Source organism: Camelus dromedarius, chromosome 27 (assembly GCF_036321535.1).
Source record: "Camelus dromedarius isolate mCamDro1 chromosome 27, mCamDro1.pat, whole genome shotgun sequence".
Classification (NCBI taxonomy): domain Eukaryota; kingdom Metazoa; phylum Chordata; class Mammalia; order Artiodactyla; family Camelidae; genus Camelus; species Camelus dromedarius.
The window spans coordinates 4,202,323-4,227,230 of NC_087462.1; the positions used below are offsets into that span (position 1 = coordinate 4,202,323).

At 46.4% G+C, this 24,908-nt stretch overlaps 1 protein-coding gene across 1 annotated transcript; it reads right to left on the bottom strand.

Moving 5' to 3' along the window:
- Positions 1-2,160: 2,160 nt before the first annotated feature.
- Positions 2,161-21,719, bottom strand: ACER1 (alkaline ceramidase 1). Its single transcript, XM_010983345.3, has 6 exons — positions 21,627-21,719; positions 7,759-7,873; positions 7,530-7,671; positions 6,458-6,595; positions 2,728-2,865; positions 2,161-2,428 (listed from the first exon to the last, which is right to left on the bottom strand). Exons 1-6 carry the CDS (start codon positions 21,717-21,719, stop codon positions 2,260-2,262), a joined length of 795 nt encoding a protein of 264 aa, XP_010981647.1. The 3' UTR covers positions 2,161-2,259.
- Positions 21,720-24,908: the final 3,189 nt, after the last annotated feature.

A 24,908-nucleotide genomic window follows, 5' to 3' on the forward strand; every position in this document is an offset into this window, starting at 1 on the left:
TTCTGCTGACTTAGCGGTGCAAGGAACTCTGGGGAAGGGCAGACCTGGTTCAAGTCCAGGCTGCGTAGTCTTCGGCAAGTGGCTTGCTCTCTGAGCCACAGGTATAAAATGAGACTATTCTCGTCTATCTGGAGGGAGTGTGGGAGGGGTATTCGGTTCAGTGATGCTTGTCATGGGCATGTAAATATAAGCGGCCCCTCCCCTTTCAATGTCCCCATCTCTCCAGCAGGCCAGGCGCGCTTTCTTCTACTCCTGGAATGATGCAATCCAGAGGCCTAGGTAACGTGCCCAGACACTCCTCTTCTGCAGAGAATGTCAAGTGGTCCATGGATACTGAAACCCATCCCAGGCCCCAGGTTAAGAACCAACCACCTGGAACTCTCCTTCCTTTACTCAGCTCCAACAACAGCCTTCTTTCTGTCACTCCAGTTCATTCCCACCCCGGGAGTCTCACACCCACCATTCCCTCTGCCCGGAATGGTCCTGCCCAGCTCTTGGTGGGGCTGGTCTCCTCTCGGCATTGAGGGCTCAGCTAGAAAGTGCGCTCCCCACAGGGCAGCCACTTGAAAGGGCTGCTCCTTTCACTCATGGTCTTGAGAACATCACCATGCTTTACCTTTTTTGCAGCACCCATCAGGGACTGGAATTGCCTTGATTGTGTGTCTTTTTATTTATTTAACGTGTGTCCCCTCATTAGGGCAGGGACTTTGCACATCTTTATTGTCTTATATCCTCAAGGGTTAGTGTCAAACATACAGTAGGAACTCAATATATATTTATTGAAGAGATAAATAAATGAATGAATGAACGAATGAATGGGTAGGGAAACAGATGAATGGGAGGATGGTTGAATGATTTGAATGGATAAATGAATAAATAGATGGCTAAATATGGATGGATGGATGGATGGATGAGGGATAGATAAATAATTGGATAACTGGATAGACTGAGGATAAATGAATATAAATGATGGCTAAATACAGATGATGGATTGATGGGTGGATAGATGGATGGTTGGAAAAGTGGATGGGTTACAGTTGGATAAATGGATGGAAGGATAATAGATGATGAAAAGATGAATAATAAATATATGGACAGATGGATATATAAGTGGAGGGGTAGACGGATGCATGGATAGTTCAATGAATAGTTCAAGGAATGGATGATACATTAATGAATGAACAGGGAGAGTTAAAAAGATACATAATAGAAAACAAGATGAAGGAATGAATGAATAAATTAACGGATGGGTAACCTAAAGGATAGACGGATGGTTCAATAGAGAGTTAAAAAGATGGATGGATGGATGAATGGATGGATGGATGAATAAAAGGACAAGTAGATGGGTGAATGTTTGCCAGACTCCATACTAAGCACTTTATATACATTATCTTTTCTTACATACACTGAAATCCCATGAGGGAAGGAATGTTTCCATCTTACAGACAAGGTCTTTGAACTTCAAGGGCAGGAATAATCACTCCCCACAGATTATACAAGTAGGAAGCTGTGGAGCAGGGTTCAAACTCCAAGCCCCGTGCTCTTAACCTCCGTGGAAACCATTCTCCCCTTCTTCCCTCACTTTGAGAGCCTGTACCAGCCACCCCAGCCCCCCTCCTGATGTCCATGCTCGGACAGCACCCAAATCACCCAGTCCAGGCCTCCACACTGCTCTGCTGTTGACCAGTGAGACAGGCCCACAAGTCCACGGGCTGCATGTGAGCACATGTGAGGATCTTCGAGGTCTCTGCACACACGTGTGAGCGTAGAATGAGGTGATGGATAACATGTCCATTCTCTGAGATGCCCCCCAAGTACCAGGGACATCACATGGCCAAAGACAGGTCCAAAGAGACTGGTAGCGACCTCCACTGTTCATAAGGTGCCCTGGGGAACCAAACCCAGCCTGAGGTCATTCCCAGTAAGTGCCACGTAATCACAGCACCGAGTGGTCCAGCCAAACCAGGTCATGTGACAACAGGGAAGCGGTGGACACAGAGGAGAAAAGGAAAGAGAACAGGGGCAGGCGATGGAGGGGGGAGCCTCTGCCAGGCAGCTCCCCGGGTCATCAGGCAACCGCACACAGAGGTCACGAAGTCCATCCCCTGCCTTGGGGTGGGACCGCGCAGGACAAAGAGGATGGGGAAAGGGAGATGGAGACAGGAACTTCGAGTGTCTCTCAGTCTCCTGATTCAGGCCACGCTCCTTCAAGACACAGGTGGGTTCGCAGGTGGTCGGGTAGGAAGGAACTGGCGGACCTCAGCAGCTCTTGTGGTCACCACTGACCTCCACATAGGGCAGCCCCACGGGCCAAGTGTCCTGAGGCCAGTAGCGGACTTTGAGAGTTTGGTCTGGCATCTCGTATCTGGCATCCACCAAGGCCATGATGACTATGCCGTAGGGGAAGGTGATGCTGATAAGCACATGCCTGTGGGAGAGGGTGGTGAGGGCACAAGATGCCTCTGCAGCCAGCCTGATGCTCCCAGCCCCACCTGGGTCATCTCCTTACCTCTCATGGACCCTGACCTTCCAAAGGGACCTTCTAGACCTGACCTCCCAACTGCAGCCACTGCCCCCCACCCCCTGCCATCTGCCACACACACACACACACACACACGCAAGTCCCCGTATCTGTGCCTCCCCACCCTGCCCCCAGGCTCCTGCTCTGAGCTCTGGCATCTGAGATTTTCTGCTCCCAGGGCCCCAGACCACAGGACAGGTGCTTACCAGATGCTGTGCAAGTAGAAGAAATTAATCCACTGCCAGAAACTGCAAAGCAAGCGGTCGCTGATCCAGCTAGAGAAGGCAAATGCCCATAAGACCACGGTGACCTTGATTATATGCCGCAGCTCTTTATTATCCATCCTAAGGAGGGAGGGAGGGAGGGAGATCAGAGCCTGACTCCGATAGCAGAGCCTGACGGGGGCTGATGGGAAATTCCTCCATCCAAGGAGATGAGGCTGGGAGGAGGGAAGGATCAAAGGGGCAGTGGGGGAGGGGCCTGATCTGTGCCAACACTCACTGAGTACTTATAGGATGCCAGGTGTGGTTCTAAAAGGTAGAAACCCAGTCCTCACCACAAGGCTATTGTTCCCATTTTATAGATGAAAAAACTGAGGTGCGTGAGATTAAGTATGCCCCAGCCCCCACCCCAAGGTTACACAGCTAGTAAGTGGGGTCTGCATCAGTTGTATCGGAATGCAGAATTCTTAACCGACAGGCCCTTCTGGGTTTGTGTTTTGGGGTGTAAGTGTGTGTGCACCTGCACATTGGTGCATGAGGACTTACGTCTGTGTGTCCATGAGAATGTGTGTGAATTCTCTGAGGCCACATCTTGGGACCACTCAAGATGAGAATCTGTGTTTCCCCAATAGCAGAGCTAACCTATTGTCCCTTAGGAAAGAGTGTATCAGGGATTTATGAGGCAGTAACGCTTTTATGGGTAAAAGCACAAGCCCGGCCCACTAACCTAAAATGGGACGGTTTGAACACACACACACACACACACACACACACACACACACAGAAGGAGAAGGAGGAGGAGGAAGGCGTAAGAATTAGTGAAATCTGAGTAAAGTCTGTGGTCTAGTTAACAGTACCGTCACATTGTCAGTTTCTCCCTATTTGAGATTGCATGATGGATACATAAGATGCTACCATTGGGGGAGGCAAGGTGAGGGAACTCTGGGTGAAGGGTACACAGGACTCTGTTATTTTTGCAACTTGCTATGAGCCTGTAATCATTTCAAAAGAAAAAGTAAAAAATATAGCATAGTGACTGCAATGGATTGAAACATATCAGAGAGATAATCACCCATGAGATCATAATACTACTTAAAGAAAAAACAACTTCATTGGTCCTTCTTAGTGATGGCTAAGGTACCAAACCCTTACTCTGGAAATAGAGGGTTTTTTTTTTAATTGAAGTACAGTCAGTTACAATGTGTTAATTTCTGGTGTACAGCATAATGTCTCAGTCATGCATATACATGCATATATTCATTTTAATATTCTTTGGAAATTGAGTTTTAAAAGGGAAAGAATCAATGCTCTATCCTGTATGTCCTGTCCAAATCGTACTTCAAGGTTGATGAGTGACAGTCCTTCTGTCAGGATAGATGAAAGCCAGATCATCATCAATCAATGCAGAAGGAATAACAGAATCTGAAAACCACCACTTTGCCCCCTCTAATGAGATCATGGATGGAGGCAGCATGAAATGGCCACTGGAATCATCAGGTGAAAGGGTCAGTAGAAAACTCTATAATGAAGGGTCTGGATGACACCATCCAAATCCACTAATCAAACTTAATGGCACTAAATGTGGGACAATCACTCATTATGGGGGGAGGATCTTAATGGGGTGGAACAAGCCGAACTCAGCACCATGCATAAAATGAAAAAAAAATTAAGCATAAATGTAGATCTTTTAATTTGTAGGAAATATCAAAAATAAAAGAAAAAATAAGGAAACACATTGAGAGGCACCACAGGAAGCAGCCAAACAAATCCAGAATGCAGGATGTTCTATAAGACAAATGATCAAGTTTCCGTGGTTAAATCAGAGGCATGAACAACATAAATGTCCTTTGACATATATATATATATATATATATATATATATAATGGAATATTACTCAGCCATAAAAAAGAATAAAATAATGCCATTTGCAGCAACATGGATGGACTTGGAGATCGTCACTCTAAGTGAATTCAGTAAGCCAGAAAGAGAAAGAAAAATTCCATATGATATCACTTATATGTGGAATCTAAAAAAAAAAAAAAGACCTACATGGACTTACTTACAAAACAGAAACAGACTCATAGACATAGAAAACAAACCTATGGTTACCAGGGGGAAAGAGCGTGGAAAGAGATAAATTGGGAGTTTGAGATTTGCAAATATTAACCACTATATAGAATAGATTAAAAAACCCAAATTTCTTCTGTATAGCACAGGAAACTATATTCAATATCTTGTAACCTATAATGAAAAAGAATATGAAAACGAATACATGTATATATATGTATGACTGAAACATTATGCTGTACACTAGAAATTGACACATTGCAACGGACTATACTTCAATTTTAAAAAGTCAGAGGCATGAAGAAAGGGGAAGGGAAGGAGGGAAGGAGGGAAGGATGCTGTGAAATAAAGATGATCTAAGACTGTGTTTGCATTCTGATTTAAACAAGTCCAGGTATAAAAAGATGCCTTTGTGAAACTGATGAAAGGTCAGTGCAAACTGAGTATTAGACGCTATTCTAGGGAAGGATCATTAACCTTGTGAGACGTGTGTGTGCCAGGTCTTCCACTTGCCCGTCTGGATCCTTTCCTACCTTTCTCCACTCTGCCTCACACCTCAGGGGATGGGGGGGCGGGTGAGCTATGTGGACTTGGAAATATATATTCTAACAGTTCCCTCCCCTCACCCTTTGGTTCCCACTTGAGGCTCCTCATTGGCCAACCCAACTGGAAACCATTGGCCAACCCAACTGGAAACCATTGGCTAACCCAGCTGGAAACCACTGGTCAACCCAACTAGAAGACCAAGGACAAGGGGGCCCCTGGATTTGGTCCACACAACCTCCCTGTGGGGTTGGCTCAGGCTGGAGGGAACCAACAACTAGAGGTCACAGCTCTTGCCAAGGAGACCCTCCCTGCTAGCTCTCTTCTTCCAGATTCGTGCAATCACTCCCTCCCATTGCTTCCCATCTCAGGTCTCCTGATGATCACAGAAACCCATCCTTATTAGCACAGGGTTTCTAAAGGATCCCTAGTGAGTTTACGACAGTCTTCCCTCTCCTTTGTAAATAACCCTTTTATTCAACTCTCCTCAAACAGCTCCATTTGAAAGTCCCCTCTCTAGCCTGCTAAGACCTAGCATGGGTTAAAGATAATTCTACATACAGCACAGGGAACTATATTCAATTCCTGTAATGAGCCATTTTTAAGAAACTGAAAATATATATGTATGTATAACGGAATCACTTTGCTGTATACTTGAAACTAACATTGTAAATTGACTACACTTCAATAACAAACAAAAATAAAAATGAAAAAAAAATAATTCTGTATCAGGAGAGTGAAATCCTGAACAACGAATGGGTGACATTACATGAAATCTGGGGGGAATACAGAATGCAGGTTGGCAAAGTGCTAACGGTTGTGCGGGCTGGTTAGTGGCACACATGGAGGTTTCTGATGCAATGCTCTCTACTTGTATGTATGTTTGGGGGGTTTGCAACAAAAGGGATGAACTCTGCAGTCAGACAGCCTTCGGTTCAAATCCTGGTCCTGCTCTTAGTTGGTGAATGATCTTGGGGAAAGGACATTGTCCCCATGAGCCTGAAGTCAATAACTATTTTGGGAACAGGGTGAGTACTGGGTGAAGGGAGGTTGTTGGAGTGGGGAAGGGAGCCACCTCCCCGGGCACCTGCAGCCACCACCCACTTCTTGTACTCCTGGAACACGATGTAGAACACGTGCACGGCAATGCTGTTGAGGGCGTATGCGTTGATCGTGGGCTTCAGGAAGGACAGGAAGGTGCTGACAATGGTGGTGATACAGACCAGGAAGACGAACTGCAGCCTGGGGAGAGAAGGGCTCAGCTGTTGGGGGCGGTGGAGGGGAGTTCCTGTGGGGTTTAGGCAGGGTCCCATGGAGATCTTGGGGCAAAGATGGATGAGAAAAGGGAAGGGGCTACAAGGAGCCAAACTGGGCTCTGAAAAAGGTCTTAAGACTCCCAGGTGAGTTTAGGAAAGGATCCCAAGGGACTCAGGAGGGTCAACACAACTTCCCAGGGAACCCATGTGGGCAAAGCAGGGTCTGAAGGGGGCCCCAGGGTAGTGGGGTGCGTAGGATGGTAAAAGGGTCTCAGGGAAGCTCAAGGGGGCTTAGTCCAATCAGAAGAGGGTCCCAGGGCCCAGGTGAGTTGAGGCAAGGGATTCTGGGGAGCCAGGTGGGATTAAAGAAGGAATTGATCCTTAGCATGTATAGCTCAATGGCAAAGCACATGCTTAGCATGCACAAGGTCCTGGGTTCAATTCCCAGTATCTCCATTAAAAAATAACAATTTACGTTAAAAAAAAAAAAAAAGGAATTGCAGGGGTCCCAGAGGCTATTAGGAGAGGGGTCCTGGAGGGTTCAGGTGAGTCAGAAAAGGGGTCCAGAAGGATCCAATGAAAGATTCAGGGGGCCCAGGTGATCGGCTCAGAGGAGAGATCTCTGGGCCCCAAGTAACCTTAGGCATGGGATCCTGGGACCCCAAGATGGGCTCAGTCAGGATCTGGAGAAGGTCCCAGATTTCCAGGTGGGATCAGGGGAGGAATTCCAAATAAGCAGGGAGGATAAGGGGAGGATATCCAGGGATCCCAGGTACCCCCAGAGGAAGGGTCCCTGAAAGTCTGGTTAGGTCAGGCAGGGTCAGGAGAAAGTTCTGGAGTGGCCAGGGGAGGGATCCCAGGGACCACGAGAAGGCTTGGGGAGGGGACCCGGAGGATAGGTGGGCTCTGGCCCCACCCACCTGCTCTGCCCCAGGAAGGCGGGAAAGTAGCAGCGGGGCAACCATATGCCGTAGCTGCCGGCCAGCAGCCACAGGATAGCGATCTCGTCCAGGATCTGGCCCAGGAAGCTGAGCGTCATGTGGAAATACATGGAAAACAGGCCTGAAGCAAGAGACATAAGGCAGGTGGTCAAGGGAGTCGTCCATTCCTGCCCCCTGACCTGCCCCACTGTCACAGACCCCCACCTACCTATGGCCATGAAGAGGATGCAGATGATATAAACCCAGTGGGAGCGTACCTGGGCATACGGGTGCATCAGAAACATCATGAGAGGCCCAAAGACGAGGAAGGTGACATTGCTGAACTGGAGAAGGGGAAAATGTAGGGAAGGGGCTGTCAGACAGGGGAGGCACCTGACGCCTTTCAGGCTGTTAATTAACCCAGGGTCTAGCTATAGTTCTGCTAATCCTACTAGCCAACCAGCCATCAGTAGAGCCATCACTCCATCCATTATTCTATGGGTTCATTTATTCCTTCAAGAGTGTGGCAAAGACTATCTACTAACCTTCTACATTTTCCTTTCAGCAATAGTGTCCCCCAAGTTTACACTGGGCACATGACTACTCAACTAAAGACTACATTTCATAGCCTTCCTCGCAGCTCACTGTCACCTTGTGAACTGGTTGAGCCAATGGGATAGGAATGTAAATAAGTTACTTCCAGGTCAGTCCTTCAAAAGCAGTTTAAGGCTTGCCCTCTATGTCCTACGGACTGAAATGCAAATGTGGTGGTCATGAGTTGGTCTTGGTCTTGTAGACAAGGAAAGAGAGTGCAATACCCTAGTGGCTTGCTTCTGAAAAAAAGAAAAAGAAAACAGTGTGAAGCAGAAGTCATGGGGTGTGACTTCTGAGGTTAGGTCATAAAAAGCACTGTGGCTTCCATCTGACTGTCTCTACCTTAGAGTGTGAGACACTGGAGCTCTAAGCCACCATGAAAAAAGACTGGGTACCCTTAAAGCTGCCATGCTGGAAAGACCACGTGGAGAGATCAGAGAGAAATCAAAAGAGATGCTGGAGGAGCCCTAGCTGTTCCAGTCCCTAGGTGTTTCACTCTTTCCAGTCCAACTGCCACACACATGACCTTTCAGATGATTCTAGTCCCCTTCTCTGTTTCAAGTCATCCCAGTGGATGCCAAGTGGAACAGAGACAAGCTGTCCCTACCAAACCCTATCCAGATTACCAATTCATGAGAAAAACAAAAGTAGTCACTATTTCAAGCCACTACATTTTAGGGTGATTTGTTATGCAGCATTAGCTAGCTGAGACAAAGAGGCAATATTACTGTAGGCTGGGTGGGGTTGGGGAGGAGGAGGGAGCATAGCAGCCAGCAGGTGTGGCACACCTTGTTCAGAACCCCATGATTGCACAGCTCTGTTGCTGTGGATTAGTTACTTGTCTCCCTATCATTAGACATTTACTATGTTCTGGGCCCAGGTAAGGTTTATTATTCCCAGAATCATAACTTATCGTCACAACAACACTGGTAGATATTAGGTGGACCACATTATAGAAGAAGACATTGATTCTCAGAGTGGTCAAATGGTCCAGCCCAGGTCACCCAGCCAGTAAGTGGAGAATCCAGGATTTGAAACCGGGTTTGAAACCAGATCCCAAGTGAATTTCTTGTGAGACAGATAAGAGGGCTGTTTATCACAGCAGCAGAGACTGCTTCACAGACTTTGACCGATGTCAGATAATAGCACATGATTCACAGTAATAACTAACAATGACCACTAAGAATACAGCGAGTTACAGCAGGGAGCGGGAATTAAACACTGAACAGCCATCCTCCCCTCTTCCTCCTTAACCAAACTGATTTGGTTCAGTATTAGGAGGGCACGTCCTTCTTGGGAGGCAAAAGGGAATAACAGCTGGTGCTAGCTAATCTGATTCTCTCCTTCTTCTGTGTAACAAGGCCACCCAGCTGGAGACTACATTTCCCAGATTCCCTTGCAGCTACACACAACCATGTGACCAAGTTCTGGCCAGTAAGACTGGGACAAACATGGCTTCCAGGTTGCCTTCTTAAAGGGAAGGGGCGAGCCCTCCCCTTACTCCCATTCTACTGGGATACAGATATGGTGGGGTAGCTTCTTGGAACATACAGATGAGGGCAATGGTCTAGAGGTAAGAAAACAACCATACAGAAGGAGCCCAAGTCCCTGGCACCATAAATCTCTCACACTAGCCCTGGGAAGTTATGACTAGAGAAACTTCTATCTTCATTAAACCGTTATTGTTTTAGGCCTCCGGTATAGCAGCTGAATCTACATCTTAAGTTATATATATGCCCCTTCTTCCTTGCTAAATAAAACTGAATTTTGTTCAGGCATTAGGAAGACCTGGCCTTCAAGGGAGGCAGGATTTAGCCTGATTAGTCATCTCTATTGCCAATGATTGGTTAAGGAATGGATGTGTGATATAATTCTGGCCGATGAAACATGATGGAATATCTGATGAGGGACTTCTGGGAAAGTTCTCTTTGTTGAAACCAGGCTAAGTGAAAAGTCCTTTGGACATTGTTCTGATGTTTAAGATGTGGCAGCCATTTTGCAACCATGAGGAAACAGGGCTATTGGTAAAAACAAATACTTGAGGACAGTGGTTCTCAAACTTGTTGGTTTCAAGAACTTCTTATATTCTTAAATATTATTGAAGACCCTGACGAGGTTTTGCCTGTGTGAGTTACATCTATCAAGATTTACTATATTAGAAATTAAAGCCTAAAAACTTTCAAAACACATTACTGTACAAGCACACATTCCTTTGGCCATCAGATAGATGATGTCAACACACATCATGCAGCCTCTGGAAGATTCCATTGTACCCCTGCGAGATAATCAGAGTGGGGAAACGCAAATAATACCTTCGTATTATTATGAAAATCACTATGACCTCGAGGAATTGAAAGGGTCTCAGGGACCTCAGGGTAGGTACTCAGTATTTTGAGAACCACTTCTCTAGGGACAGCAGAGAAGAAAGATGGAAAGAACCAAGTAGCCTGGTGATGTTGGGCTCTGAGGGAATCTATTCTGGAACCATCTCCCTCCAACGTCCATTAAAAAAAAAATCATCTTTTTATTTCAGCTGTTTTTGGTTGGGTGTTTTATTTGAAGTCAAAATGTTCCAGTTAACAGGCTTTGGTCTCCAAGTGGTGTGGGACTGGATATATGCTCTCTTGCTCATTAACTGTGGAGTCTTGAGAAGGTAACTTCAATTCCCTAACCTCCCTTCTCTGCATTTGTGATCTATGCGTAATGCCACCTACCTCTTTGTGCTGTTGACCCGAAGTTCCCGGACCTCATTAGCCTCGTGAATACTATTAAGGTCACAAGAACATTTGCACCAGAGTATCAGTGGCTCAAAGTCTCCAACTGCTGAGATAGGACGCCAATGCCCCTCACAGTCTCCCCAGATATGTTGAGGCCACAGTGAATACCTCACGTGAGCTCAGAAACAAGCATTCTCATGATTTTCTTACACCTGCCAACTTGAGGTCAGTGAGCTTGCTCCCTTGACTATACCCTTCTCTCCCCAATAAAATCTTCCCCTTGTAAAGCTGTCCTCAGTTGCCTACATTCCATCTCAGAAAGTGAAGAAATAGTGCCTTGTTAACTAGGTGCTCTGTTATTTCTCAGAACCCCAGTATGAAGGATGCTGATGCAAAATACAGAGCACAGCGGGGGGCTCTAGCTCAGTGGTAAAGCGCACGCTCAGCATGCATGAGGTCCTGGGTTCAACTCCTAGTACCTCTATTAAATAAATAATCAGTTCAACAGACCGAATTACCTCCCTCCAAAAAAGTTTTTTTGGTAATTTTTAAGGAAACAAGCTATTAAATACACACACACACGCCACAGTGGTGGGCATGAGGAAATCAATCACCCGACACAAGGTCAGCCTCTACCAGCCTCAGTCCTGGGCACCTGTACAGGTCCCCAAGGCAGGGGCCCTCATGATTCTAGGGAAGCCCACAGCTCTCCTTAGGTGATCGTGGAACCAGCTCAAAGGGCACAGTTTGAGAACCCAGCCTTGGCAAACTGGTTTCCCAGTTCACAGTCCCACCTACATCCTTGTTTTCCATGCCAAGGTCTTTGCTGTCTGTCAAAGGACAAGGTCAAACTCATCTCCAGGACAGCCACCCAGTTCACAGGAGCTATCCCAGAACACAGAGGTACCTCCACGCCGACTTGTCCTGTCTGTATCCTGAGAACTTACCCCACTGGAATAGACACCTATCCCAAACTGGGAAGTCAGATTTTTCTATTTTGAGAATTTGAAACTTGGAACAGACACAGAGCCTGGGAGTCACCACATTTGAGTTTCACCAATGGCAACTCTCTAAAGAGGCCTTGGGATATCATCATGATGTTTAAGATAAGGCAGCCATCTTGCCACCATGAGGAGACAAGGCTGAGAAAAAAAGCAGATACTCGAGGGCAGTATTTGCCCTTCTGCTGACCCCTCCAGACCTACTTAGGGTCCCAACCTTCCCAAACAACTCATCTTTCCATTTTGTAAGATACTCCACTATCTTTCCAATGCATTCTCTCCCTCTCTCCCTCCCTCCCTCCATCTCTCTCTCTTTTCAGTTTGTTTGGTTTTGGTTTTTGCTTAAGCTGGCTTTCTATTTCTCAAATCCAACAAAACCATCAGCATTGGTATATTAGCTAGGGTTCTTTGGTAGCAAGCAAAAGAAAATGATTCTGGTGAACTTACATTTTAAATATAAATATAAAGTGTGTGTGGTTACTTAATTACTTAAACCATTCATTCATTCATTACAGGAAGCTCATTAATCCAATGAATTGCAGAAGACAAGGAAAACCAGAAACCAGAACAGCTCTGACCTGTGAATGAAAAATCTCTTCAGGGGACAATTTTGGGTGTGAATGAAAACAATTCTGTTCAGTGCTTTTGTCCAAGCCCTAGATTCAAATTCTGGAGAGTGTAGCCTGGACACATCTCATCCTTGGCCAGAGAAGGGGGACCACCTTGACTGACCGTCCCACCGAGACCATATCCAGATGGTTGATGAAGGGAAAATGGGACCATGGATACTGAATGGATAAAACCCCAAACAAATCTGGATGTTCCCTCTGCCTTTAACCAAACGCCAGCCCAGGAGACCCAGCTTCCTAAGCCCTTAAGCCTCAATTTAAAACATGTCCGTGACTCTCATAAGTGAAACCCAAACTCTTAAACTTGGCTTATAAACTCCCTCCATAATTCACCTTTCTCCACCTTCAACTTTATAATCCCAGCGGAAGGAAAAACTCAGTTCCTGTGAATGAGCCATCCGTATCCTTACCTCTTACCTCCAGGAGCTTGCACATATTGTTCCCACTGCCTGGAAGGCTCTCGTTCCCACTCACCCCTCTCTGCCAGGCCAGCTGCTCTGCCTTTAGCCTGGAAATCACTTTCTCCCTCACGCCTTCCCAACCCCTTAGGCAGAGCCAGGTGGTCTGCCTTTACGCCCCGTGCCATCCCACTTTCCTGACACCTGTTCAGCTCTTCTGGAACAGTCTGGGTTTCCTGCTAAACCTGGCTTGGAGAACAGGGACTGTGGCTTCCCCATTCTGCCTTATAGCCTCAGGAGCCAGAATATAGCAGGTGCTCAACAAATATGTCCCATGACTGGATCTCAGAACAGTCCAGGCGCATCGCCTGTCACGTGCATGAGAACGCCTGCACAGGGTCTCGCATCTAGAAAGGCCCTACTAGGAGGCGCTACAGCTGTAACCTCCTAATCTCTTGACCACATGACTTTACAGATTGTCTTTAACCCTTGCACACCCAACAAGGTCTGGCTTTCTAGTTCTTGTTTGGCAATCAGGAGCTTGAGTCTCAGAGAGGTGGGGTGACTTCTCTGAGGTTGCACAGCTCCGGGGGATGCCGAAGTTAGCTTTTACCCCTTGATTTGAAAGACAGGAGGACTAGACGGGTGGTGATGATTAAGAGGGACCTCCCTGCTTCCTGGCTGTGTGACCTAATGTCTCTGGGCCCCCCTTTCCTGCATCAGTAAAATGGGAAAGGACCACCAATGCTACCGTGTGGTGGGATGAAGGCTGCCCTGTTAGGGGGAAGCATGAGGCGAGGCATTGGAAGGCTACCTTACCCAGGACATAGTCCTGGCTCAGTAAATAGCAAAGGCTGCTGCTGCTCTTGTTATTGTTAAAGGAGGTAATAATAACAGGCTTACGACTGGTATAGATGCTCCAAGCTCGGTGGCCAACAGAACAAAGACAAGCGTTCTCAGTAATGCCCCTAATCGTGCAGAATGAGGACAGAGCAGCAGGCGGCACCTATGACTAATGAGCTCCAATGGCTCCAATAGCATCAGAGACTGCCCTGGTGCCAGGGTCCCCCTCCCTGCCCTCTGGGCTTGGGCCCCCACATTTCCCAACTACAGGTTCTGCCCAGACGTGGAGATGCGGGCGAGGAATCCGCCCAGGATTGTGGCCAGAACCAACCCAGCCTTGAACGCTGGGCATACGTGAGCTGGATTCCCTGGGTCCCGGCCCCAGCAGGTGCCTTCACCTCCCTTCATTCATTCATTCATTCATTCATTCATTCATTCATTCATTACCTCCAATGTGCTCAAGGACCTTTCCAGTGCCTGAAAACAAAGTCCCTGCCTTCACAGGGTATCCACTTAGGGTCTGGGGGCCATCCTGCGCCTCATTTTCCTCCTCTCTAAAACAGAGGTCCTATTTCCAAGTGCCACAGTGAGGATTAGAGAACCAAGAGCCGCTGAGGCCGGGGAGGCTTGGCGTTTTGTTCACTGCTGCAAAGCCCCTGGTGTCTACAGCAGTGCCTGGCCCACAGGAGGCGCTCAGTGGATTTTTGCAGAGAATAAGGCATGCAAAGAATACATGTAAACAAGGCACACACGTGCCTGGCGCATGTGCTGTAATGGCTGTGTTCCCCGGGGAGGCTATGATTGAAGAAGGCTTTGCTTTTTGGACAGCCAGTACCCAGCAGGGTGTCTGGGAAGTGGGGGTGGCTGGATTCCTTAGGACTGGAAGAAGGAAAGGAGGAGAGATGGAGAGAGGGAAGGAGGGGAGGGAGGAAGGAGGGAGGGGAGGGAGGAAACCGACCTGACTCTCCACCTCAGCCTTTCTCAATTACCCCAACCATCCTGGGCTAAAACCACAGCCACACCCCTCGCTCTCTCACAGGTTCTCTCCCATTTCACTCGAGGAAATTCCATTGATTCAGTTTTTACTCCTTTATTGTCTCTGCCCTCCTGACTGGACTGCAACTTCCCCAAGGACAGGAAACATCCTGTTTTATCCCCAGCTGTGTCCTCAACCCATCACACTGGGCACCCAACAGGCACTTAAGAAAAACCTGTAGCATCAGTTGAATCAACTAACATGGCCAAACCACTCCTGGCTCTGTCTTTGGCCCATTGCCAAAGTTCAAGCACCCACCATCCATGCCCGGCCCTGTCACCTGTTGAGGACCCCTGTCTGCATCTGTTCCATGTGTGCACAGGAATGCTGGTGCTGGGCTGGGGGCATGGAGCCAGAGCACCGGCCACGGTCTTCCCTCACGGGGCTTACCAACATGAATTAAGATGCACACAATTCATGGTTACTAACTCTGTAGCTGAGTGGCCTCACAGCACTGTGGGTAAGTGGGAGACTCTGGAACTAGGTGATCGGGGTTTAACTCGGCCCTTTTGTGCACTGGCAATTTTTGTGCCCTTGCAATTTACATGCTGTGCAACCTGGGAAGGAAATATACCCTCTCTGAGCCTTTATTTCCCCCATCTGTAAAATGCGGAGAATAAGAATTGTTATGATGATTACAGTGAGTGCTATTTGTTAAATAAAATTAATAAATATCAAATAAAATTAACATATTAACACTTTCTCTCTATGCTATATTTACTACTAATAATAAGAGCTTCAACTTATTCAATGCTTAGGCTGTGTCAGGACCACTAAGTTTTAAAAAATACCTATGTTTTTAAAATTAAAATATAATTCACATACTATCAAATTCACTCTTTTAAAGTGTGCAAGGAGGGGTGAATACAGCTCAGTGGTACAGTGCATGCTTAGCATGCATGAGGTCCTGGGTTCAATCCCCACTAACGCCATTAAAAATTAATTAATTAACTTAAAAAAACTGTATTCAATTTCTTGTAACGAACCATAATAGAAAAGAAACTGAAAAATAAATATATATATTATGATTGGATTGCCGCATTCTGTTGATTCTTATTTTGTAGTTGGCTTTATTCCTTTGGTAACTATGTAAGTTTAAAACGTTAAAGGTCTAACCTGTCCTTAGAAGCAATAATTAGTACATATATGAAAGCTAAAAAAAATGTGCAGTATACTGTTTATATGTATTTACATGCAATATAATGTGTATGTGCAGTTGAATTGTAATAATTCTATATAATAAAACTGGAAAAAATAGAAAAAAATAAAGGGAGAAAGAGAGAAAAAAATTTTAAATAACAAATAAATAAATATATGTATGTATATGTATAACTGAATCACTTGTACAGCTGAAACTAACATTGTAAATCAACTATGCCTCAATAAAAAAAAGAGAAATAATAATTAAAAAATACTGTACAAGTCAGCAGATCTTAATCTGTTCAAAGTTGTGTGGCCATCACTGCCAACTCCAGGACATTTTCATCACCCTAAAAGGAACTCTCATCCCCATTAGCAATCATGCTCCTTTCTCCTTCCCCAGCTGCTGGCAGCCATGAATCCACTCTCTGTCTCTGTGGATTTGCCTGTTCTGGAAGTTTTGTATCAGTCGAATCATATACTTTGTGATCTCTTGGGTCTGGCCTCTTTCATTGAGCATCATGTTTTTAAAGTTCATCCACATTGTAGTGAATGTCAGTGCCTCACCCCTTTTCATGGCTGAATAATATTCCATTGTATGAATGGACCATATTGTGTTTATCTATTCATCCACTGATGGACATTTGGGATGTCCTATAGCTGTTTCATCCTCTCCATGGTCCTATGAGTTGAGTATTGCTAGCACCCCACAGCTGTACCCTGTCTGCATAGGTACTCAGTAAATGTTTGCTGAATAAAAGGAATGAATGAATGAGTTTCCCTTCCCTAGCATGCCCTGCCGCCTGGCATCCCACACACTTGACTTCTGTTTATTGCCTGTCTCCTCCAGCCACTAGGACACCAGCCCCATGGGAGCAGGCGGTTTTTTTGTCTCTTTTGATCACTGCTATGTCCCCAGAACTGGAACAGTGCCTGGCTTAATCAATTCCTGTTGAATGAAGAGTGAAATGAAGCGGTCATTTGAATCAGATCCCCGTGTCAGCCCCAAGAGGCCAATAGGGTGGGAATCACCAATGCCTATTTTACTGAAAGAGAAAAGAGGTCCAGGGGACCCATGGAGTCTGGGCCAGGATGTTATGGGCATGGTCACCAGTATCATGTATGTAATTATTCAATTAACATCATCTGCCCTCCCTGAGGGCAGGGACCACACCCTCCTCACATTCTGCGGGACTTGCCACACTAGAGGTGCCCGGCAATGAGTTGCTGTTGCTGTGAAAGTTGAGGAGGAGCGCGATAGAAGAGGGAGGTGTGGTTTAGAGCTCATGGGACCTGCCTGTCATAGCCAGGCACTCAGAGAGGGGCGGGCCTTCCGCCTGGGTCACACAGCATACAGGGAAGAGAGGGACTGGAATCAGCACACTGCACAGGCCAGCAGTGTGAAGGTTTTTGGAGGAGGTGGTGGGCAAGCTGTTGGAGATTTGGGCACTGCAGCCTACACTACACACGCACCCCTCCCTGCTCTGATCTCTCTGTTTCTCCGATACCAGCCCCAACCCCAATGTCCCCTACTCATCCCCACCTCTGAGCCTTTCCTATGCCATTCCCCATGCCTGGCAGGTCATCCTTTTGTTCCAGGTCTGAGCATCTGAGAAAGAGCTTTCTAGAGAGGGTGAGATGCAGAGCTTCCAAAGCTTTGGGAGGATCCCAGGGAATAGGCTAAGCAGCACGGCTGCTTCTGGGAGCTGGGGGGCCTTGAAACGTCTTCCCATCCCCCTTGTAACTCTCCTAAGTAGGCAGGAGCCCAAACGAGGCCACACCTGGAGGCCACGAGGCTAAAGCAAATAGGTGTCGACTGGAGTGGCTCATGCTTTGACTTCTGCCCAGCCCCTCCCACACCCCTGACCTCTGTTCCTGTGGGTTGTGCCTTCCTGGCCATTCTGTGAAATGCATCCAGGTGTCCCAGCTGCCCTGCATCATCGACTCTCCCCTGCTCCAAAGTCAGCCATGGCTCCCCGGCACCGTCACAATAGAGTACACGTTTCTCTGCCTGGCATTCCCGATTGAGCCCCTGGAAACTTTACCAGCCCTTTTTTCATCCTCTGTCCCTCCCCACTGAGCAGGCAGCCCGGGCTCTGGCTTCAAGCTACCAGCTGTTCTCTCTCACCTCAAGACCTCTGCTGTTCCCTTTGCCCCACGCCCTGTAGAGAACACTTACTCATTCCTTAACATTGAGGTTCTGTCCCCATTCAACGCACAGAGGCCTCACGCCCCACCCCCGTGATTCCCCAGCCTCCCACTTCTGGCCCTGTTTCTCCCTTTGCCACGCGCTAACCATGGGGCTGGCAGAGTCCATTCCTAATTCTGAACCACCCCTCTCCACATCATGGGGGTACTGAGCCTCTGGATCACCCAGCACAGGTTGGTTTATAGACTTTTTGTTGAATGAATGAGTCCATCAATGAATACAGGTTAAATTTCAAACACGCTAACTCAGCATTCAAAACTTTATCTTTAGTTCTCTCCATATTTTAGCCACAGAGACCTACCCCACCCCTGAGCTCGCCATCCCTCTTTTACTTCTAGGACTTGGCACATCCTTTTATTTTCTTTTGTTCCCTTTCCCAGACTCCTACTCCACTTGGCAAACTCCTATTCATCCTTCAAAACTCAATTCCTAGGTGCTCTCCTCTATGAAGCGTCCCAACACCTGAGCTGAGTCCTCCAGCGCTTCCTTCTTCTGTACCCTGACTGTGTGGGGCGGGGCTCTACCTCTCCAAACCCCAGGCTCAGAGCTCCTTGCAAACAGATCAGTGAGAGAAACAAAGATTCTTCAGAAAGCACCATTTTCCAATTATGAGTCATGACTCCTAAGCAAATTGTGATAAAATCCATGTGAATAGATTTTTAAAATTTTCCTGCTGCATTTTTTGTCTTTCATTTACATCCCTAGATCAAAAGCACGCTTCTAGACAGCAGCGTCGTATTTTGACAGGCGTTCGGCCCTACACAGATTGGTGAAAATGTTATGGCTTCCTTTTTATTCATTCATTTACTGACCGCAATTGCAAATGTCTCAGAGATGACTTTGTATACAAACCTTGCCAGCTACAGGGATCATCTCTTTGGTGAGAGTTCCTAAAGGAACAGTGACAGAGTCGAGGGTGCAGGTTATCTGTAAACTGATGTCTTGACACAAGTGGTCAGTTTGCTCACAGGAAGCCTGTGTGAGTATGCTCATATTCATTAAAAAATAAACTGATTTTTTTTTGAGGGGAGGTTTAGCTCAATGGATGAGCGTATGTTTAGCATGCATCGGTCCTGGGTTCAATCCCCAGTTCCTCCATTAAAAAAAACAAAACTCATTTTTAATTTCTTTTTTTCAGTGGGCTTGGTTTTTTGGGGGCGGGTAATTAGGTTTGTTTACTTACTTTTAATTTTTAATTTCTGATTTGAAAGGCCAAAAAAGAAAAAATTTTATCATTTTCTATTTGTTTTTTTCAATCTAACTATATCAGCAGCTGGCAGACTACAGCCCCCTGAGCCAAATCCAGCCCACAGTCTTGTTTAATGTGACCGCTGTGCTAAGAATGACATTTACATTTTTAAAAGGTTGCAAAAATGGAAAGAGGGACAATAGCTTGTGATATTGACACGAAACTCACACCTTGGCATCCACAAATAAAGTTTTATTGGTACACAGCCACACCCTCCTGTTTCCACATAGTCTGTGGCTGCTTCCAGTAGTTGTGGCAGGGACCATATGGCCCCAAAAGACAAAACTATTGCCTGTCTGGCCTTTACAGAAAAAGCTGCTCGACCCCTGCACTATATGACTTATTAGCTATGGTGATGGGTTTGGGGCACTCAGAAGTGTGCAGGACGAGAGAGTCTTGAGGGAACCCTTTATAACATAACTCAGATTCAGTTCCTCATGCCCTGTGCTATTTGCCAGAGCCTTTTTGGCAGAACAGAAGAGAAGGTATACAAAACGGTTCCCAGCGCATTCACAACAGGGAAAGATGAGTCCCGTTTAGTGAAACTTTTGTTTCCGTTTGTTAAGTATTTGGAAAGGCAGGTACTGGGTGATGATGATACAGAAACCTGTAAATGTGTGTCATGACTGGGATGAGTTTTATACCTGCAGCTTTGGTGAGTGTCTGGTGGTTCTTCAATATACTACATTTAGAGACAGGCTAAGGGGGAGGGCATAGCTCAGGGGTAGAGCGTGTGCTCAGCATGCACGAGGTCCTGGGTTCAATCCCCAGTACCTCAATCAAATAAATAAATAAATAAACTGAATTACCTTCCCCTACAAAAAGAGACAAAAAAAAAAAATTTAGAGACAGGACAAAGAACAGTAGGATAGAGGGAAATTTTGTCTGAGAGCACAGCCCGCACCTAAGCCAGCCCTCTCTCCTTGCCTTCTGTGGGGTGGGCTGCACAGGGAACTTTCTGGACTGCAGGGACTGCTGGGGAATGCGGAGAGGAGGGTTCCAGAACCCTAGATCTTCTTCTCAGCTTCCAGGCACCGGCACACTCAGCCCCCTCCCATTTTACAGGGGAGGCTACTGAGGACCAGAAAGGGTCAGTACCTCTAGATCAGGAGAAGCAAAAGCTGGGGTGGTGTCAGGGACCCCTTGAATCTCAAACTCTTGCCTCTTAGCCCTGAGAAGTAGTGAGGTCAAAGGTAACAGAGTCAGAGCAACCTGGGCATGCCAGCCCTCTGGTCCTCTCCCCACCTCCAAAAAAAATCTCTCCTGGTCCTGCTACGTTCAAATCCCAGCTCTGAGTACCTGGGTGACCCTGCGCATATCTTTCAACCTCCCTGAATGCCAGCTTCCTCGCCTTGCCTAGAAACTGGGATTAACTCTATACATTGTATGTTGTGCCTAGCACCCAATGCCACTGTGAAGAGGAAATGAGGTTTGTCAGGCCAAATGTTTAGTATGATGCCTGGCACACAGTAAGTGCTCAGTAAAGGCCCCTGTTCACACACATGATTGCATGCTCGCCATTTATTAGCATGTACTAGGTGCAGGGCACAGAGCAAAGGATGATGCCTCGTTACCCACCATCCTAGGAGTCCAGGGACTCAAGCAAACCGCCTTCTTCATGATGTCCCCAGCACCCTGCACAGGAGCGCATGCCTGCACGTGCCTTTGGCTGCATCTTTCAAGCTTTAGTTAAAAGCCACTACCATCTAGGCATCCAAGATTTTTGAGCCCTTCCAACATGGCCCCCATAGCAGGAGCTGGAGGAAGGATGACCTAGAACTGAGGGGTTTCCTGGGACATGAGACTTACAGTGCCAAGACCAGAAGAGTCCCCGCAAATCAGGATGAGTTGGTCACCTGGGGCTGGGGATACAGCTGCCTCCTCCAGGAAGCCCTCCCTGATCCACTCCTCCATCAGAGAGGCTCAGGAGCTGCCTCTGGGCTCTGTGAAGCTGCCTGTGCACCTCCCATCACAGCACCATCACCCTGGCTTGTGACTGTCTGGAGTCACACCCATGTCCTTTGCTCCAGGAGAGCAGAGATCAGTTCTTTTGCTGCATGGCTGAGTTTCTAGAACCTACCACAGAGCCTTATGCCAAATAAAGACAGACTAGTGAATGAAAGCCGGCAAGCAGGCCCTGCCTAACAGATGAGCAAACCAAGGCTCAGAGAAGGGAACCGCTCCAGCAGGATTTCCCAGCAAGGATGTGGAGGAGCTAGGGCTTGAACATCACCCCCAATCTAGTGAGACAGTCCCACCGGCCCTCACACCCAGTCCTCACCGTGTTGTAGAACTCAGCCACCAGCTCCGAGTGCTGGAAGTTGCTCTCACACCAGTCCACCTCGGAGCTCTGGTAGGCAAAGATGCTGGGCATCCTGATGCAGTGTCTGCTGCCCGCTGGCTGCGTCTGGCAGAGAGGAGCGTGCGAGTCTGGGAGGGCCAGTCCCAGATGAGGTGGGAAGAGGACAGCTGGGTGCCCTGCGGCAGGCCAAGAGGAAAAACCTGCTGGACAGCTCCCTGATTGCACCAGAACAGCCTGGTTGAGAGGTGGTGGTGGCTGCCCTGGCGGGGCTGGGGTGAGTGGGAAGGGGGACCTCCCATCCCTGCCCACTAGGAGTCCTGTTTTTCAGAACAGTAATTTCAAAGAACAACAATGATGACCGTGATGATGTTCCCACTGGGATGAGCAGTCTGGCCATCCCCACTTTACGGATGGGCAAACCGAGGCAGAGAGCAAAGTCATCTGTGCAGAAAGATGCAAGGTGGTGACACGCAGGCTCCGGACTCCCGGCTCCTAACCATTAAGTTTTACTACCTTGACACCATCAAAGCGCCAATGCCGCTGCTTCCGAGATCAGGGCCAAACAGCTGCACGCCCAACTCAAAGGGCTCCGCTCTGCTCCCTTGGAGTCCTTGCTAATGGAACCTCCAATGGGGGCCTCAGTCTTCCCATCTGGGCTGGGTTGAAGCCATTTCTCCTACACCTATAGCGTCCCAGCTTCCACCAGGGGCCACCTTCAAAGCCCCCCTGGGAGGAGGACTCTGTGGAGTTCCAGGCCTGGGATCCCGAGTCCTGGCTTCCCAGGCTGTGGAAAGGGTCTGGTTTGTGAGGCAGACAGGCGTGAGTTTGAACTGAGTTCTTCCCCTTCCTAAGCTGTGTGGCCTTGGGCAAGTGAATTCACCTCTCTGAGCCTGTTTTCGCACCTATGAGATAGCCATAATAACAGGATCTCCCTCTTAGGGCTACTGTGGAGATTTAGCAGCTGACACAGTGTTTCCCTAGGAAGACAAGTTGTGATGGCGGCCCTGCATCCAGAATCACTGAACTGTGGCAAGAAATCCACTCCCTCTTCGGTTCTCAATAGTTTCAGGAGAGGGGCTTGCTTGGCGCTAATACATGTTTATGCCTAACACTTAATCCCTCTGTTTAATGAAAAGCCCATCAGCAGGTAACAGTATCCAGACAGAATGCAGTGACATTGTTTACATTGTGTTTATGTTTAAATGAACTTGTCTTATGGCTGGTCTAGCCACTTTCCATTCACCACAGGGTTACAAATCTCTGTTTAAAAAGGTGATTGAAGCCTTATAATTCCAGAGATGGTTACATAAGTCTATACAGGTAAAGAAACTGCATACACACACACACACACACACACACACACACACACACACACACACACACACACACACACAAGTGAATGTAAAAGCAGCTGAAATCAGATCAATGTAAATCCCCTGAGTTTGAAATTGTATAATTACCTAAGGTGGACCCTTGGAGAAATCTGAGTAAAGGATACAAGAAAGCTCTCTGTACAACTTTTGCAGCTTCTTTTGAGTGTATAATTATTTCAATATGAAGAGTTTTTTTTTAAGTAATTGATTTAGGTTTTTTAATGGGTGTATGAATGGATCAACAAAATATGATCCATCCAAACAAAGGAATATTACTCAACCTTAAAAAGGAAGGAAGGGGAGGGTATATAGCTCAGTGTTAGGGCTCTGGTTCAATCCCCAGTATCTCCATTAAAAAATAATAATTAATAAATTTTATTTTTAAACAAGAAAGAAATTCTGACATATGCTACGTTATGGATAAACCTTGAGGACATGATGCTCAGTGAAAGAACAGACACAGAAAGACAAATACTGTATGATTCCAGTTATAGGAGTTCCCTAGAGGAGTCAAGTCCATAGAGACAGAAAGGATGTGGGGGCCAGGGGCTGGGAGGTGGGGAATGGGGAGTTATGTGTTTAATGGGGACAGAGTTTGTTTGGGAAGATGAGAAAGTTCTGGAGATGGATGGTGGGGATGTAAAAGAGTGTCCCAGTTCTTAGGAGATACATGCCTAAATATTTAGGGGTGAAGGGACATGACGTCCACAAGTTGCTTTGAAATAGTTCTGCAAGAAGAGAGAAGGAGAGAAAATACAGCAAAATGTTAGTGATTGGTAAATGTGCGTGAAAGGCACGCGGCAGTTCACTGTCCTCTTGCAACTTTTCTGTTGCAATAGAAATATTTCAAAATTAAAAAACTCAAGTTGGCAAATCAAAAGTGTTCGTGAGCAAAACTAACACAGCATTGTAATCAATTATACTACAATTAAAAATAAAGAGAAGCAAAGAGAAAAAAACACCCAACCTTATTTGGAGACAAACGTCTTGGTCCTACAGATTACTAGCTTGACTGAGCGCAGGAAAATGACCTAATCGTTTGTGTTAGTTTTTCCTACTCTAAAATGAGGAAAACAATGTTCCCCTCACAGCGTAGTGTAAGTATAAAACAGAACTATGTATGTGAACTCACAACACACTCCAAAATATACTATAAAAACACTCAATGTGCTTATTCTTATCCGTTCAGGCTCCCCTCTTATACCGTTAACTGCCTTAAGATAACAAATATCATTTTTTTTCCCTTCTACGAAAAAAAAGTATTGGTGAGGATGAGACACAAGGAAATGCTTATCCCTCACTGCTGGAAATGGAAGGTTACTGACCATTTTGGAAAACAATTTGATATTATCTAGTGTATTACTGGGCAGGGTCGGTTCATTGCTGGAATAAGAAAATACAGCCAATCTCAGTATCTTAAGAGTGATAGTTAAGCTGTGGTATATTTATACAATAGAATACTATCCAGCCATAAAAAATAATAAAATAATGCCATGTGCACCAACATGGATGGACCTGGAGATTGTCATTCTAAGTAAAGTAAGCCAGAAAGAGAAAGAAAAATACCATATGATATCACTTATATGTGGAATCTAAAAAAAAAGAAAAAAAATGACAAATGAACTTATTTACAAAACAGAAATAGATGCACAGACATAGATAACAAACATATGGTTCCCAGGGGGTGAAGTGGGTGGAAAGGGATAAACTGGGAGTTTGAGATTTGCAGATACTAACTAATATACATAAAATAGATAATGTTTATACTGTAAAGCATAGGGAACTATATTCAAAATCTTGTAGTAACTTATGGTGAAAAAGAATATGAAAATGAATATATGTATGTTCATCTATGACTGAAGCATTATGCTGTACACCAGAAATTAAC